This window comes from Castor canadensis, chromosome 11 (assembly GCF_047511655.1).
Source record: "Castor canadensis chromosome 11, mCasCan1.hap1v2, whole genome shotgun sequence".
Lineage (NCBI taxonomy): Eukaryota > Metazoa > Chordata > Mammalia > Rodentia > Castoridae > Castor > Castor canadensis.
Window position 1 is genome coordinate 83,714,784 of NC_133396.1, and position 18,241 is coordinate 83,733,024.

Here is an 18,241-nt window from a genome sequence, read left to right on the forward strand (position 1 = left end):
AGTTCCACATTTGTTGAACTGGTTTGACTTTTATTATAAACTCACCATTTTTCTCTCAACTCAAGTTTTTGAGGCAACCTTGCTGAGCCTCAAAACTCTAGACAAAGTCAACTATCAGACAGTTCCAAGTAGAAGACAAGTAAGAGTGTTAAATTATTTGATAGGGTTCTGTTTCTGAATCTAAAAATTTTAGCATCAGTTGTTAAAAGGTTGCTGAAAGCACATTACCTACCTGACCACAAACAAATGCTCCACAGTCTAAAATACGCAATGTAAAAAGGATGTCACTTAATCATACCCAAGTGTGCTTTTCCCTCTTCTATTTTATTGTCTTACTTTAGAACAGTAAAGCAAAGTTTCTACTTTTAAATTTCAGAAAGGAAAGGATACACTTTTGGGTCTTAGGCCCGTATTGTGTATGTCTACCTAAGTTTCAGCCTTCTAAGCCAAGGGAGGACCATTAATCACGATGAGGAAGGTATCATGGGAAGGAACCATGGAACATTCTGTGGGGATATTTTTGCCTATTAGTATCCTAAGGCACACATAATCTTATTTAACTGGAAGGTATTTTTGTTTGTATAGCATCAAAAGAGATTTTCTATCAGAACAACACTGTACTAACACATGCTTTTGTAAGGAGTTACTTATATTAGTAAGAAATGAATAGAGCTCAGTCTTTGTTTCTACTTATGGTCACGTGGGATGACAGATTAAGGAAATATTTTTGGAATCTGACAACCACCTGAAAACGATCTGCTCTAGGCAGAAGGCTGGACTGGGAGCGAAGGCTCTTACTATGGAATGAAGATCCAGGAGGTGACAGAGTGCTAAGTACAGTGTGAGATGGGCTTGGATTCTGATTTCACTGTGTAGAAAAGTGTCAAGGGAATTTTAGCACCTGGATGATACCTTAGGAGGACTTGACATGTTGCTATAAACAAAAGAACAAAAAAACATGTTTGAAATGCAGCTGTCAGGAAATGAAGTGGCTCCAACATAAATGAATTTTCAATTTCATGAATAAAATTATTTATCTACAGTACTGCAAAGGTTTGCAAAGGCCTCTGAATGAATGAAGAAGTCAGGGCTGGCAGAGTGGCTCAAGTGTTAGAAAGCCTGCCTAGCAAGTGTGAGGCCCTGAGATCAACAGCCAGTACCACTCCCCACCTCCCAAAATAAAGAGGTCATGACAAAAATAACGACAAATGGTTTGGTCAAGGAGACTATCAAGTCTATTTTCCAACTACACAGATTTTGTATTTTACTCAACTAAGTTCTCTGGGTCACATATTCAAGTGACATTTTCATTCCTACAGAATTAACAGAGCAAAAAGTAACTGTAAAGCAAGACCTAGACATTTTTGACAACACAAATTCCAACTTCATAAATATTTAAATCCAACAAATGCTGTTACAAACACCAAAGGTAAAGTTATTCATCATTACTTAATCCAACAACTTCCCATGAGTTCTGTACCAGGTTGAGAGCAGTCTCATAAATCATTTCTCTAAATTGTATTGAGAAGAAATAATCAAGCAGATATTGCTCCTCATGCCCATTTCCCATAAATTATTTGAACAGAAACATAAGACAAGGTGTACACCAATAGCAAGCTTTTGAGAGGCATTTCCTGAAAACTGCTTATAACGATGAAAATGTAAATAAATCCTTGGAGTTTGGCAGAGGCCAAATAATTTCACATGAAAAGTGGCACAGAGACAATTATGATACTCAGTATCAGACAAGCCCTCGACTAGGCAGCTAACATTTTCTGCATACCTGGTTAAAATAGCAAGGTTAAAGAATTCTGGTTCCAGTAGGCCAATGACACCAAAAACTTGCTAAGCTGATTGGTGACTAAATCAGACAAATGCTATCTGTGAGGAATGGACCAAGTGCAAAGTACATGGACAGATTTAGTTGATACAGCTGTCCACCTGGTAGACATCTTGGGAAGGGTGAAGAGCTAAAATGGAATATTTTCCGTGTGGAAGAGATGGCTCCTAGAAAACTGTGAGTAAGGCATAGAGTGAATGCCACCCGTGGCACTGTATGAGATTAATGCTAAAAAGACAGAAAATACGTCAGAAGAGTCTTGTTATATATTATAAATGTTTACAGGAAGCATTAGATTTTTTTTGTAATATGGTGGTTTCTTATCCTTTATGATACCCCCTTTTCAGATCCTTTGGCAATAGTTATTTAAATTGTCCATCTTTGTTAAATCAATCCCTTTCTCCCACTACACCAAAGGTTGTCAGGTATCAAATCCACTACTCTTTTGAACTAATCTACTAAATGTACGTCTTCTGGCACAAATTACATGAAGTATACATAGGGAGCTGTGATATTTTGCTGTGGAAAGGAGATAGCAAACATGGAGCCAGCAGACATGGAGATTCAAGTATTGTGGCCTTCTAGGCTTCATGTTTCCTATGTAAGGTCCTTCTCTGATCAAAATTCTACAATTCTAAGTCTAGGCTAAGAACAGACTGAATTCAGGCAGAAGCCTCTCATTCCCGTGCCTTGAAATGGGCAACTGGTATTTGAGATGTGTGAGGTTTGTAGGAAAAGGCTGACTGTTGCTGAAATAGGCCGTCTTTACAAATCCCATGGGGTGGACTGGAAGTGGTGGCTCATGCCCGTAATCCCATTTATTCAAGAGCAAGAGATCAGGAGGACTGCAGTTCAAGGCTGGCCCAGGAAAAAAGTTCATGAGACGCCCATCTCAACAAAAAAAAGCTGGGTGTGGTAGCATATGTCTGTCATCCCAGCTACAAAGGAGGCATAAATAGGAGGATTGTGATCAAAGCCAGCCCAGGCAAAAACTTCAGATCCTACCTTAAAAAAAAAAAAAACCCAAAAAACAAAAAACACTAAAGCAGAAAGGGCTGGAGGCATGGCTCAAGTGGCAGAGCACCTGGCCTAACGAGCACAAGGCCCTGAGTTTGAGCCCCAATACCACAATTTTTTTTTTTTTAAGAAAGAAATCCCATGGGGTATCTTGCATGGGAGAAGGGTAGTCTCGACTATAAGCACCGGGCTCTGGTGGCTGTTAACAGAGCCCTTCTTTGTATCTCTCTGAGGAGTCAAGAACCAGGATTCTCTTCCATGCTCTCGTTCTACTCCCTCTCACATACCTCAGGCTCCCACTTCCCGAGCAACATTTCACGGGACCTCCAGTACTGCTAACAGCTCCTTAATACCACAAATGTTCAAAGTCTAGATGTCAGTAAAAATTTTTTAGACAATAAAATGTAATTTAACGCCAGTGCCTCATGCCTGTAATTCCAGCTACTCAGAAGGCAGAGATCAGAAGGATGATGGTTTGATGCCAGCCTGGACAAGACCCTATCTCGAAAAACTGTTTCACAAAAAAGGACTCGTGGAGTGGCTCAAGGTGTAGGCCCGGAGTTCAAGCTCCAGTACTGCAAAAAAAAAAAAAAGAATTTAACCATAATATACCTTTCCTTCCTCCCTTGGTTTCTTCGGATAGGCTCGCTGTGTAGCTTGGGCTGGCCTTGAACTTGTGATCCTCTTACATCAACCTACTGACACCTGGGATTACCAGCTGCACCACCATGCCTGACTTCTTTTGCACACACAGAGACCTATTTATTCTTTTACAAATGGTCTACTAAATTTGATACTTTGGGCTAGTTAACTACCAAAGCAAGCCCGCATTTTTGGGACAAGGTAGGTAAACAGGTTGGCTCTCCTAGTCAAAGCCAAACAGTCAAAATGCATAAGCCTATCAAAGGTTCATTAATCACTGTAACTCAAATAAATCATTTAACTGTTAATTACTATGTAGGCTTCTTTCAAAGTGTGCTAACTTCATCAGTTTGAGATGGCTCTAAGTGATTTTCTGTCCAGCCATTTGCAAAAAAAAAAAGAGACTTCAAAAGCCTCAGTAGAGTTATTTCATAATCTAACTTCCAAGGTATTAAATTAGTCCCTGTCAGGTTATGAAATCAACTGGCAAACTCAGAAAAGGTCTGCTGAGACTTGGCAGGGCTCTTCCTAGACACTGGTGCAGTTGCAGACAGAACTGCAGTTCAGCATTTGTACTGCCATCTGCCCTCTGTTTACTGGATCCCCGGGGTCCCAGCCCAGGAGTTGCTCATGTGGACACGTGGAGCTCATCACTCAACCTAGGCTTCTTTTTACACCCCCAACAGGCATTGTTTTAAAATGAACTTTCTTCTTTAGGAACAAATTCTACTTTTTCCCCTGTTGGGCAGAACTGAGGTTTGAACTCAGGACTTCATGCTTACAAAGCAGGTGCTCTACCACTTGAGCCAGGCCTCCAGTCCTGGAAACAAATTCTAGCTAATTATATAAACGTGTATGAAAAATAACACCTTGCCAGTTGCTGTCTGTTGAGTGTCACATAAGGTATTTAACTCTTTACTATGTCACTCTCCATTATAGATGTCTAATATAAAATCATAAGAGCCCTAACAGGAAGCTAGTCTATCTGTTGTTTGAACTACCAGTGATGTTTCAGAGTTAATTTTGTCTTTATTTTTATTTTTTAGGTCGGTATATCATTCTTATAGATATATTGGAATTAAAGATTGAGTCTGAATTCTTAAAGATGTTGGGTTTAGTTTGGCTTCATGATTACTTAATTTACAGAAGGCTTTGCCAGTGCCCTAAGTACACCTCTCCCTGCATTCCCTGAGTGGACAGTTTGCTGATGGAGTAGTTAGGCAGCAAGGAGGAGAACGTCCTTACTTTAGAAAGCAGGTACGCACGCCATGTTACATGCCAGCAGTTTACCTTTCTTTCTCTAGTTCTGCTTTTTGCCAGTGCTGGGGATGGAACCAAGGACTTTGTGCATGCTGGACTCAGTGGCACTCTACCACTGAACTACACCCTCAGCTTGCTGGCTTTAAGAATATCCTTTTTAAAGTTTGGGGTGAGTCTGGTATTTTAGCACAAAAAGTGTCACTCAAATTTTTCAATTTCACTTTTCAGTCTTTTGATTTATACTACGATTGTCATAATAGTTCACACAATATGACTACTGAGAATATCATGCTGCATAAATACTTAAAGAAGACCACTGTTGCTAGATATGGTGGTGACACCTACAAATTCAAGCTACTCAGGAGGTAAAGATTGAGAGGACTGCAGTGTGAGGCTAGCCTGGACAAAAAGTTTGTGAAATCCCACCTCAACCAACAAGCTGGGCGTGGTGGCACATGTCCATGGTCCCAGCTTTATGGGAAGTGTAAGCAGGATGATTGTGCTCTGAGGTCAGCAAAAATATGAGACCCTATCTGAAAAATAATGAAAGCAAAAAGGGCTAGGGGCACGGCTCAAGTGGTAGGGCACCTGCCTAGCAAGTGTGAGGTCCTGAGTTCAATGCCAGTACCAGACACACACACAAAAAACCCACTTATGTTAAGGTTCCTGGGAACTGTCATAACTATAGGGATGGTTCAACTATGTTTTAAAACTTTTCCTATCTTGAAAATAGATTAAGTTTTTAAAATTCAAAAGCATTTATATGAACAAAGCTTCAAGGTATGGATTTTCTTACTGATCTTGATTTTTTAAAGAAGTAATGATGCTCTGATATAAAAGATTTTAAATTAGAGAGAGAATAGGAACCCTAAATTTCAGGCATCCTTTAGGGAAGCGACAATATTTTTGTCTTGCTAAACATGGATTACAAAACATTACTTTTTCAAGTTTCATTTATCAATCATGATATGTATAAGAAAAACATTCATAGAAACACGAGAAAACAAAAACTCCTTTAACTACTGCATTAAAAACAAAGGTGAACAAAACCTCACAGAATGAAATAAAATCATGAGTAAAAATGAAAATGAACATAAAATACTGATACTTACACGTCAAGCAGACTGTAAGCATAGTAAAGCTAGCATACAGTCACACAGAATGACAAAGCATCGCTACCCAAGCACTATTTCCCTTCACCCTCCTCTGCCCACTCCTGGCACTTCCATCCCTTCACGCTGGGGTACCAGTGCAAGAGGCTCCTGGATGTGGCGAGCCGTGCAGCAGCTCCCAGTGCGGCAGTGGCCGTGCTTCGAGGGATGTAGAGCTTCTGAGAAATCTGGTGCTTGGGAGACAAAATCAGACAGAGCTGGTCCACGGCTCCTTGGCTCTTGTCCTTGAACACTGTGATGGCATCACTGCTAGAAAAGTCTTCACTCTCTAGGCTCCCCGGAGAGCTTGTCACTGAAAAAAGCAAACACACAAGAGCCTTTCAAGGGCTTCTTGAACGCTCTCATCTGTCCTATTCTAGTTCTTCAACAATAGGTGTCACTCCCATTTTCTGTTAGATGGTGACTCTTAATGATGGCCAGCTAGAGAGAATGACTCAGACACCAGCCAACAAATAGGAATGAAGTGGGGATGAGAATCATGCTTTGTCAGGATGAGAGCCAAGAGAGGAGGGAAGCACACTTATGAGCGGGAAGGAAGATTTGTTTTTAGGAATGTCATAAAAATAAACTGGATAAAATTCACATCCCAGAGTGTCCCTACTTCCTTCTAGCGCTGAGCAAAATGGTGTCCCACAGGCTTTTTCAATTCCAAGTCTATGCCAGTGTAAGAACAAAATTACTAAGAAGTTGCTAAGAAGTACCAAAAGTCAGTTGTTAGGCATAAAATGACTCCTCACACACTAGTTTTAAATGAATCCAATGCCCAAGAGTTCTTCATTACCAAGGAAGAGGAGGCCAGGCATTCTGACATGGGTTGTTTAGACCAGTGTTATCGAAAGAGTTAGTTTAGGACTACTATGACCTGCCTAAGGAGAGAGAAGGAGTTTTTGAGGGTTTTTTTTGGAGGGAGGTGCAGAGGCATTACATCAACAGTTTCCTTCAAGTCTATGGACCCAGCACAATGGCTCACTCCTATAATCCTAGCTACGTGGGAGGCAGAGATCGGTAGGTTTGAAGCCAGCCTGGGTAAAAATCAGCAAGACCCCATCTCAACCAATAAGTTGGGTGTGGTAGCATGTGCCTGTAGGTCCCTGCTATATGGGAGATTGGAGGATGGTGGTCAAGACTGGCCCAGGGCAAAACCAGGAGATCCTACCTGAAATATACAGGGCTGAGCGTGTGGCTCAAGTGGTGGAGCACCTGCCTAAGTGTGAGGCCCTGAATTCAAACTCCAGTACTGTCAAAAAAAAAAAAAAAGTCCTATGTTAGTAATGCATGTTGGCGCATACCTATAGTCTCAGTAGTTGGGAGGCTGAGGTAGGACATAGTGAGTTTGAGGTCACTGTGGGATATATGGCAAGACCCTCTCTCCAAAAAAAAAACAAAACAAAGTAATGCCTTAAAAAACTTTTGGATAAGATAAAGAATGTGCTCAGAACACAGCTGATTTAACACTCAGCACAAGTGCCTTCTGAAGGAAGAAGCAAAACATTTCATAGATTGGCACTGCTGTCTTAAAACACGGATTTCAAAAAATTCAGTGAAAAAGGTAGGCAGAATCCAATCCCTTGTTCATCTTTTTCACTTTCAGCATGAAGCATGAGGCTGTGTTCCATGACTTTGTGATGAGTTATGTCAAGGACTGTTCTAAAATGTTTAATTCTGATCATAAAGCTAATGCCCATTAGAGAGGAAAAGGAATGGTGATGTCTAATGAAAAAATGTGGTTTGATAGGGAGTCTTAGATGAGCTCAGATTTTTAAAAGGATTAATTTACAGAAGAAAGGACACACAACCAAAGACTTTGAGCGTAGTGCAACTGCTGTGTTCAGCCCTGGTGCTGTTGAATGGGAATGATATGTACTCTGCTGGCTTACACAAGCATAACTAGAAAACTGGACAGAATGTATGAAACAGCAGCTTTTGGTGACAGAGAGGGGAAACACACAAGAGGCGCCTAAGCTCACACCTGGAAAGAATTTTCAGGCTGTAGGATAAGACCAGCAAGTTCAGATGAAGCCTAGAGGCCTAACTCGGTTGAGAAGGCAAAGTTCAGAATTCAGGGAGGCCAGGTGTCCAGACTTTGTGGGTATGAAGTTCCAGGGAGGATGCAGCTGCAGAGGGCAAGGTAGCTGGAGACCTGCAGAAAGGGATCCTCGAGTCTAGACTGAGCAGTGACCTGGCTCCCATGTGTGAGGAAACTACCAAGTCCAGGGAAATAATCTCAAAAAGTAGTCAAAACAATTGTAAGAGCTCATGTCAGGTTAAAATAATGTGTGCTCCTACCAACTATAACAGAAAGAAACGCTGCTACCTGTGACATCAAGTCACTCCAATACCCGCAGAAGGGTAGCACCTAAGCAGTGGGGTCGAATTAGACCTAAACTAATGCCTGTTCCATAAAAGCCTGATTAAATAAAAGAGACACAAGGAATCAAACCAATATTGAGAAATTTAATTGCCACCTCCCACCCCTAATAAAAGAAAGGAACAGAAGAAATCCAGCTAATAATATAAAATTCACAGTATCTGCTGGCATCCAATAAGAAATTACCAAATATGCAAAGAACCAAAACAAGTCTTATAATCAGAAGAAAAAAATCAGCATAAACAGATTCAAAAACGGAAGTGATATGTATGATACAATCACAAGACAATGATGTTAACTAGCTGTTAGAATATTCCATATAGCTAAGAAACTAGAGAGGAAAATGTAACAGTGATGTGGAAAAAAAAGGAAAATACAAAAGAAATCTCTAGAGATGAAAAGGATATCTGAGATGGAGAAAACGCATCGAGTGTGACACTGAACAAGAAAAGATTGGCATATGTGGACCTATGGTACAGAGATTACTCACAATGAACTATAAGAAAGGGAAGATGGGAAATAAAAAAAAGTAATGAACTATGGACCATCAAATGGCCTACTACATGCATAATTAGAATTAAACACAGGAAGTGTGTCAGGAAAACAGTTTTAATATTTTAATATTTTTATGTGAGCCAAATCCACCTGATTTTTAAAGTTTTATTGGAGCCATTCTCACTCACTTATCTTTTATCTAAGGCTATTTTTGTGCTGCAAGAGATGAATAATTGCAACACAGATCATATTGTTACAGGAAGCAGTAGGCTCCAAGGAAGTGGTCTCCAAAAGGGAGGAAGTCTCTACCTAGACACTGGGTACAGAGTTTGTGATGTTGCAACAAAAGACTTTTAGGATACACTGAGGTAGAGATCAAGAAAGTTCATTAGGTAGTACACAACCCCTGACATTAGAGCACTCAGGGTACCCGTTTATCAGCCTAATGAAAGAAACAAAAAGAATCAAACCAATGCTGGGAAATTTAATTATTACATCCCACCCTTAATAAAGACAGGAAAGAGGGAGGAGAGTGAAAGAAGGAAACAGGTGCAATGAAAGTGCTAACAGCAGGGGTATGTATGATGAATAATGGATTTGGAGAGGAGTATTACCCTTTGTTCGGGACGCCTGGTACACTGTAATCATTATCAATTGGGCCTATACATATTAAGGCTGGTCTGTTTGGATCATTCTGACATGGATGTCTGAGCATCCATTTAAACAAAGGATGTGCTCTGTCAGATGCTCCCTTCAAGACAGATGCCCTACCTTAAGATAACTTTTTTCCTTTTTTGCAAACGCTTCTGTTGTCAAAGGAGTCATTTTACCAAATGTCCTTATCCTCAGAGATAAGTGTCTTTCTTTAAGATTCCCTTGTTCAATTTCCAAATATTGTAATCATTTGGGTAAGCAGACAAGTCACAGGGAGAAAGGTAGTATTTAAAGAAAAAACCTGTACATTGCAGATTAAGTACAGAATGTGAAGTTTAAAGCAAAGAAAATACAGCCTATGCTTTTAATCAAACCACTCTCTACTAATATAATGTTTATTTCTGAATTTCTGGCTGTTATTGCCCATGCTTCATTTTCCCAGATCTATCCTGCCTCACTATGGCCTACAAATCACGTACGTACGTGTGTGTGTGTGTGTGTGTGTGTGTGTGTGTGTGTGTGTGTGCGCATGTACGTGCTCTGGAGATTGAATCTAGGGCCTCACACATGCAAGGCAAGTGCTCTACCACTGAGCCATATCCCAATCTCCCACCTCCTCACACACACACTTTTTTTTTGGCTCTTTACAGAAAAGGCTTACTGAGCCCTAATTTATACTTTGGAATGAAGAGTACTGGTAAATATATGAATGAGAAAAAAATTTTTGTTCTCATTTTTGCATTTCTTTAAGAGAAAACTGACTGTAAAGCAAAAGTAAGACTGGATTGTGGATGTAGAACATAAGAAAAGGTAAAATGTATAACAACAATTAACTGACATGCTGGGATGGAGAAGAAAATGGAAGCATATTATAAAGTTTTACTACTTATTGTGTAATAAATATAATATTTGCAGGTGATAATTTAAATCCTAAGCTTGACACTAAAAAGGCAGAAACAGGAAACTGTTTCCAATAATGGAGATGAAGATGAAATAGTAATATTTAAAAGCTAGAAAACAAACAGCAAAATAATATATTTAAAGCCTATCAATTATAACATTACAATTAAAAGAAAATACTGCCACTGAGGACATAGCTCAGCATGCATGAAGCCCTGGGTTCAATTCCCAGCACTGCATAAAGCAAACAACAACAAAACAACATAAAAACAAGAGATCGCTAAGACTGGGTTAAAGGGCAAGATCATATTGAAAGAAATCTATTTTAAAGATGCAGCTAATCTGGTTAAAAGGATGAATATGATATGTTATGCAAATACAAATAAAAAGAAATATGGAGTAGCTATATTCCATCAGCAAAGTGAATTTCAAAGCAGAGTATTACCTAGGGTAAATAGTTTAATTTAATAATGATAAATGGATTGATTCATCAAGAGGGTAATAGTCCTAATAGAAGTTCTAAAGTTCTTGAAGCAAAACCTGAGAGAACCGAAGGAAAAAGACAAATCCACTATACTTGGAGAGTTCAACCATTATCTTGCAACAAATGAGCAACTAGATCAAAACTTAGTATGAAACAGAACATTCAACACTATTCACCAAATTGACTTCATTGCTACTTAGTGAATAGTCATTATCAGTCTTCACACTGGTCTGCACTGCACAAGAAGCATTTACAAAAATATAGCCTCATCTAGGCTCTAAGATGACTCAAAATTGAAAAGGTTTAAGAGGATATGTTCTTTGATCACAATGAAATTAAATTAGAAACCAATAATTAGACAGCTAGAAAATCTCTAAAAATTTAGAAATTAAGCAATACGCTTCTAGATACCTGGTGGCTCAACAAGAAAAAGTAAATTATATAACAATAATAATTGATGGGCTGAGATGGGGAAAGCAGAAAGTATATTAGCATAAGGTAAATAAGTGACACAGTATTGGAAGGTGATAATTTACAAATAAGTAAGGGTAAGCAGAAAATGAAGACTAAGTGATAATAGTGTATTTGCCCATGCCTACTGAAGTGGCAAATGAAAAAGACTGAAAATGTCATCAAAGAGCTGGGATGTGCAGTAAATGGAACTTTTATACCTTGCAAGTGGAACAGCTACTTTGGAAAACATTTTGGCATTTTAAAAAGTTAAAGATGTGATTACGGGGAGGTGGCCCAAACAATGTATACACATGTAAGTAAATGTAAAAAATGATAAAATAAAGGAAAGAAAAAATAGATGCAATTACCTATGACCCAGCAAATCCACTGCTAGGAAACTCTACAGTATTACAGTCAATGAAAGAAGCATGACATTAAAACTACAGACTATGTGACTCTAGAAAAGGCAAAGTGCCATGTCAGAGGCCAGCAAGTTGGCAAAGAGGCACCTGAAACCTTTCAGACATGGCAATATCAAGATGGTATACACTTGTTAAAACTCAAAGATCTACACACTGGAAAACTGGCAAATTTACTGTGCACAATTGTGAAACTCCTCTGAGGGGTGGAAAGAATGGGCGGGCACCAATAGCTCATATCTATAATCCTAGCTACTCGGGAGGCAGAGATCAAGAGGACTGTGGTTTGAACCCAGCTCTGGGCAAATAGTTCATGAGACTATCTCAGAAAACACCCATCACAAAAACAAAAGGGCTGGCAGAGTGTCTCAAGTGGTAAGAGTGCCTGCCTAGCAAGTGTCAGGCCCTGAGTTCAAATCCTAGTACCAAAAAAAAAAAAAGCTCAAAAAACAAAAACAACAAAACCAGCAAAGTTAAAGGAAATAATTGAGCTAGAAACTAAGATGAGGACTTGGGACAAAAGCTAACGCTAAAGTCAGCCATCTGTGAAGGTAGGTGCTGAAAGAGATAAATGAAGGTTTGGAGCAACATGGCAAAATGTCTCTGTCATTTGTGAGCATGTGTGAGGATGTGTAAACCTACCAGAACCCGAGAGTTTTTCTGGAGAGTCAACTGCTGCAGGAGCTGAACTGGGTAGTGCTGTGGACAGTGGGCTATTCTTGGGCGGAGTCTGAAAGTGCCTGGGTTCAAACTGGCTCTCTTCCATTGATTGCTGTGACTGGGGAACAGAGATATAGAGCTCTTCCAGTTTGGGCAGTGTGGACGAATCCAAAGAATCCTTTAAGTCTGGTTGCTACAGAATAGGAGACATGAGGCAAAGGCATGAAAAATGACTGTCAGCAGAGCAAGAAACAAGCCTTTTTTGTTTCTTTAGATACAAAATACAAATATTCTCTTATCACAAGCTCGTAACTTTCTTTTTTATTATTTTTTTATTTTTTTCATTTTTCTTTTATTATTCATATGTGCATACAAGGCTTGGTTCATTTCTCCCCCCTGCCCCCACCCCCTCCCTTACCACCCACTCTGCCCCCTCCCGCTTCCCCCCCTCAATACCCAGCAGAAACTATTTTGCCCTTATCTCTAATTTTGTTGTAGAGAGAGTATAAGCAATAATAGGAAGGAACAAGGGGTTTTGCTGGTTGAGATAAGGATAGCTATACAGGGCATTGACTCACATTGATTTCCTGTGCGTGGGTGTTACCTTCTAGGTTAATTCTTTTTGATCTAACCTTTTCTCTAGTACCTGTTCCCCACAAGCTCGTAACTTTCAAAAACCTACATACTCTAGAGGAAGGAAGTCCTTCAGTTAATGAGCGATAGCCAATTTAAGAAACCTTTATTGAGCATATTATCATGAGCAAATACAGAGCTGAGTACTGCTGGACACAGCTGAGGAGGAGTCATAGCCATTGCTGAAGTGGTAACCTCGGAGTGTTAATCTCTGTGTTCAGTAGCATTAATGTGACTAAAGGACAAATGGAAGCACTTGAATTCTAGTGGGAATGTGAAAGTATGCATTGACTTTGGAAGAAAGCCTGGCAATTTCTCAAAATGTTAAACATAGTCATCACATGAGTGTCTAGTTATATACCTAACATAAACGGAACATATGGCAAAGAGGAAGAAAGGCATAGGACAGAACTCTGGGGAAGCAGGCCTAGAAATTATGCTAGCAGGTAGGAGGAAGGAGAGAAGGATATCACCAAAGTCAAAGGAAGATCATGATTCAAGCAGGAACGACAATGTCAAATACTGCTGAGAGATCAGGTTATGGGTGACATATATCCACCTAATTTAGTAATGATACTACTGACATTTATTCTTAGTTAATAGCCTCCAAGGCCAGAAATTATAATCACTGCTTCCTTTTCTAGATTTTCATGAGTGACCTTTATAAGAAGCCTAAAACTGCAAGTTTGATTTTACATAATCCAATTTATTCCCCATTTTGGAAAAGTTACAGACTGGCCTATCTTTAATATCCAGGACTATAGGATACACTTGGCTCACAGGGCTTGCCATTCATGGTGGAAAAATCTATACCAACATGCCATACACACTGAAAACAGAGAACTCTGCAAATAAGAGCACAAACGAGCCAAGGAGACAACTGGAATTGCTAACAGACTTTAGAGTTCCCGCGCATATGCTCCAAGAAGTTCACAAGTAAGCAAGAAGCAAATAAGTCAAAGAAATCAGATCCTGGAAACTTCTTACCCTTCCTCACTGACCTAAAGCAACCTGCAAAGTTCGCAGACACTGCTTGCAAATAAAAGGTCTGTGCGGACTGTGGTCAGGGCTGTGGTTGCTTGATTAGCCACAGCCCTGCCTGGTTGTCGCTCGGTTCACTTGCTTCGTGTCTGAGCAGTTCATTCTCAATCACGCAGACCTATCTCCAAACAGTTACAATTCCTTAAAAACAAAAATTATGATTTTTCAATATCTCTATCTGTGGCTTTCCTAGCCCATAGTAACTCTATGAATATTGCCGTCGCTGCTACCACTGCCGCTACTTTTCTCAACCACGAAGCACTGTAGACAAAGCACAGCTTCATTGCACTTAACGCACTCAGCGACCCTGGCCAGTACTGGTTTCACGACTTACTTGGGCAACTTATTTAACCTCTGTCTAAACTTTCTCACTTAAAAATGGGAATAACAGATACTTCTTAAGATTGTGAAGATTAAATGAGGTGACAGGTATATTAAGTGCTTACAACAGTGGCAGGTAAATGGTAAGCACTTAAGCACTGTCAGTAATATTCTCTTTATTGCTAATTTGTGAAGGTCACAGAGATAATAAGCAACAGAAGCCAAGTTCTAGACCCAGGTGCATGACTGCAGAGATGGACCTCCCAGTAACCATGAAGTTCACAACTTCTACGAGTTAGCAACAGGAAGATCACCTGTTATCAATGCAAAAGCCCAGAACAGAACTGGGTAGCAGTATGGTTACTAAAGATACACTAGAATCAGCTATAGTTATACTACAAATGTTGTGATTCTTTGACTCAAAGACGTTAGAAGCAATAAAAAAAAAACGTAGTAAGACTTTTAGTTCTAGTCACAGTAAAGAAACTTGGAATCAGATGAATCCTCACTCCTCAAGCACTATAAATATTGGACAAAAAAGATTTTAAAAATATTTTTGGTGGCCTCACTTTTAGATTTTAAAACATTTGAAGATCCGGGTGACCAACCAAGTCAGGCAGGATTTCAGAACATGAATTAGACTCCATATTCATCTTGGCATTTTAACTGAATGCATTTTGCAAGGCAGGCACAGGGAATGAGCTCTAAGCACTAAGTGGCAGTCTTACTGGCTAAGGAGACAGAAATCAGTACAAAGTCAACAAAATAGCCAGGCCTTGAGGGGCACAATTCCAGAGAAAAGGGACTGAGTAGGCTAATAATCCACTTACAACCCCCTCTTGAGTTACTGGCCAAGTCCTAAATTTCACATGCACAGTGCAAGACTCCCCCCTAAACCCACAAACAAATAAAAAACAACAGAAAGCAGGAGATGGGAGGCTGAAAGAGGTTAGCAGAGACCTCAGTAGCCCTATGGTACTGAGACAGAGGATGGAGTCTGAGCCCCACCAAGGTGGAGGGCAAACTCTCCAGGCTTTCAGTTGCTATGCCAAAAGGATCAAGCCTTAGGAGTAGGAGCCATAAAGGTAAGAAACAAAAACAAATGTAAACTAGAGAATCCTAATAAAGCCTAAAGTCAAGCTCCAATGTGCACAGTAAGTTGATCTGCTTGTATCTGCTAGCCAAGAAACAACTTGATCCTCTTTGGAGGAAAATAACCCAACCCAGAGCCTCTATAATTTTTCTCCTTAATGCCCATTTGATTTTTTTTTAAATGAGATATGCTCCCTTCTTTTCTCTACTACCTTGCTAAAAACAGGATGAAATGGGGGAAGAGGATAGTAAGAGCAGACTCAAAGGTGATTCAGATATTTGAATTATGTGAAAGCAACTTTAACACAATCATGATTACCACGGTCAAGAAAGTAGAGAAAATGATACAAATTGTCCTGCTGGTTTCAAGATCCTCATAATATATTTGAGAAACAGGATACAAATGAATTTTTCCCAGGGTTACCACTTTCTGCCAAAGCAATATGAAATAAGATATTGGTCTAGACTATAAGACAGATATAAAGTTTAAACTTCATGGCTAAATTATAGGAAATACCTATTTTTCTTTGTCCCTAATAGAGGGCTAATCAACATTTCAATTCTAGGCTTAGGGTTTTCTTCTGAAGAGATATCCATGTTAAATTAATTAAAGTTAATTTAAAAAGCAACATATGTATACCAAGTGCTAAGAGAGGGATCGCCAGCTATGATTTTATTTACTAAGAGTAAAAGCACTTACTAATGCAAAACTGTCACAATAACTCACATTACACATTTACCTTTTGAATTCTGGTTGTGCCAATATTTTTTTCTTGAGCACTCAGCCCTTCTGGTTCTTGAATTTCTACTTTCATTCCATTCACAAGGCCTGAAGGCTGCCCTGAATCATCCCATACATCTTGGGATGTAGAAAAACACCAATCCTATAAAGAAGAAAAAATGCAATGATAAACCGAGATAATAGTGACACAAGACACCAAACAGGACAACTCGGGCAAGGAAGCAATGCATATTAAGCAAGAAAAGGAATTTATTAGTTTTCTATGTCAGTGTGACTTAAACACTCACATCTCATAAAAGCAAATAGAACCCTGTTTGTAATATTTAATATCAGCTTCCTGGCTAGATGATTTTTCATGGTCATGTAACATTTAAAAGGTAGGAATACAAAGGAGCAACTTAACTGCAGATATTTTTTCTTTTTCATAACCAATGGAAAACAAATTAAATTTCAAACATACAGTTAGGTACAGTATTAGCAAATATCCTGAATGCAGAAATTCCAAGATGGCATTACAAGGCTAATGCAACAAAAATAAAATTAGAGAATAGTTTCTTTAGTTTACTGACAGATCCAGAAGCTTTGACTAGAGGCCAATGATAAAACAAATCACAACACTTATACAGAGATGCACATAAGTCTGTGGTTTGTTTCCTTCTGCTACATCCTCTGTTCCCTCACCCACCACTTAAAAAATCATGTACTCTTTTGAATTATGGCTTGACATATCCTTTTGAATCCTGGAATGTATAGCTTTCTCAAGGCCTGGACAGTTAAATTTAAATTTCCTTTTTTTCAGTAGATCCCAAGGATCTAACCTCTGGTGGCACTTCTTCACACGATGGACACTGTGTGTTTCCAACAAGGCTTGAGGTAAATAGTTGGGAGGCAGCATCACCTCTTTTCCCCAGTTTAGCCTGATGTGGTAGCCAGTTCTCATCCCAGACATCATCACCTGTGGTCACTGACTCCAGGCATGGCATTCCAGTGGGGATCTCATCCTAGAATGGATAGAGGATAAAGAAAAGACATCATTTGTACTTCCTATATGAGCACATTTTAAAATTACATTTACAGTTTTTTCTTAACTCTAAGATGGCAGCTTGAATATACAATTTATCACTCCCTCCTGGAATGCCGCCAAAATGAAAATAAAGAAATTTAAGGTACAAACTCATGGTGTAAGAGAACAGAAGAGGAGAAAATGTTATCTACATTCTGGATACAGTAAACAGACAACTGACAACTGATTTAGGAGTCCCCAGAAAGTGGATTCTGACCGTATAATGGGAAATACTGAGAAGCGACCAAAATAAAATTTTAGAAACTAAGTTTTTAGAATTGAGAAGGTAGAAGGGGAATGAAAATAAGAGCACCAGGTAAAGTTGGTGTAACAAAGCAGTTAGACCCCCAGATACCCTACCCTATTCCAAGGACTCAGGAAACCACCTCTTCCATTTGCTGGAAGACCAGGGTCTTCTGGGGACAAGAGGGATTTCTAGAGGGTAAAATTGAGAGTGAAGCAGCCAGTAAAAATGAGAAATAAAAGTTTTTGTGTTAGTCAGCTGTCACTGTGACAAAATACCTAAGATAAACAATTTACAGAGAGTAAAGTTTATTTTGCCTCATGGTTTCAGTCCATGGTCACTTGCCTCAATTGCCGTGGTCTGAGGCAAAGCACAGTTATCACCACATTGGGAGCATGTGATTGACTTCCTCCAACTAGGCCCCATCTCCTAAAGTTTCTACAACCTCCCAGTAGTACTACAGATTGGTAATCAAACCTTTAGCATATGGCCTTTGGGGGACATTTCAGATCCAAATCATAACTTTCTGTCCCTGGCCTCAAAGGCTCACAGCTGCCTCATATGCAAAATGCATTCAGTTTACCTCCAAGAGTCTCCAAAATCTTAACATTCCTAGCATTGCTCAAAAGTCAGTCTCCTCAAAGACTCAAGGCAAACTCTTAGCTCTGAGCCCTTGTACTCCCCCAAGATGCAATGGCACAGCAAGGCAGACATTAAATCCTATAGCTCCATGTCCAGCAT

At 39.5% G+C, this 18,241-nt stretch overlaps 1 protein-coding gene across 3 annotated transcripts in view; it reads right to left on the reverse strand.

Moving 5' to 3' along the window:
• Positions 1-1,081: 1,081 nt before the first annotated feature.
• Positions 1,082-18,241, reverse strand: part of Tdrd5 (tudor domain containing 5) — a 73,171-nt gene continuing 56,011 nt past the window's right edge. For all 3 annotated transcript variants that reach the window (XM_074047342.1, XM_074047343.1, XM_074047341.1), the window contains 4 exons: positions 17,012-17,194; positions 16,192-16,335; positions 12,347-12,557; positions 1,082-6,223 (listed from right to left, as the gene is read on the reverse strand). In XM_074047342.1, the coding sequence (XP_073903443.1) occupies positions 5,946-6,223; positions 12,347-12,557; positions 16,192-16,335; positions 17,012-17,194 (816 nt within the window). In that variant the 3' untranslated portion in view covers positions 1,082-5,945. The remainder of the gene's footprint in view (positions 6,224-12,346; positions 12,558-16,191; positions 16,336-17,011; positions 17,195-18,241) is intronic.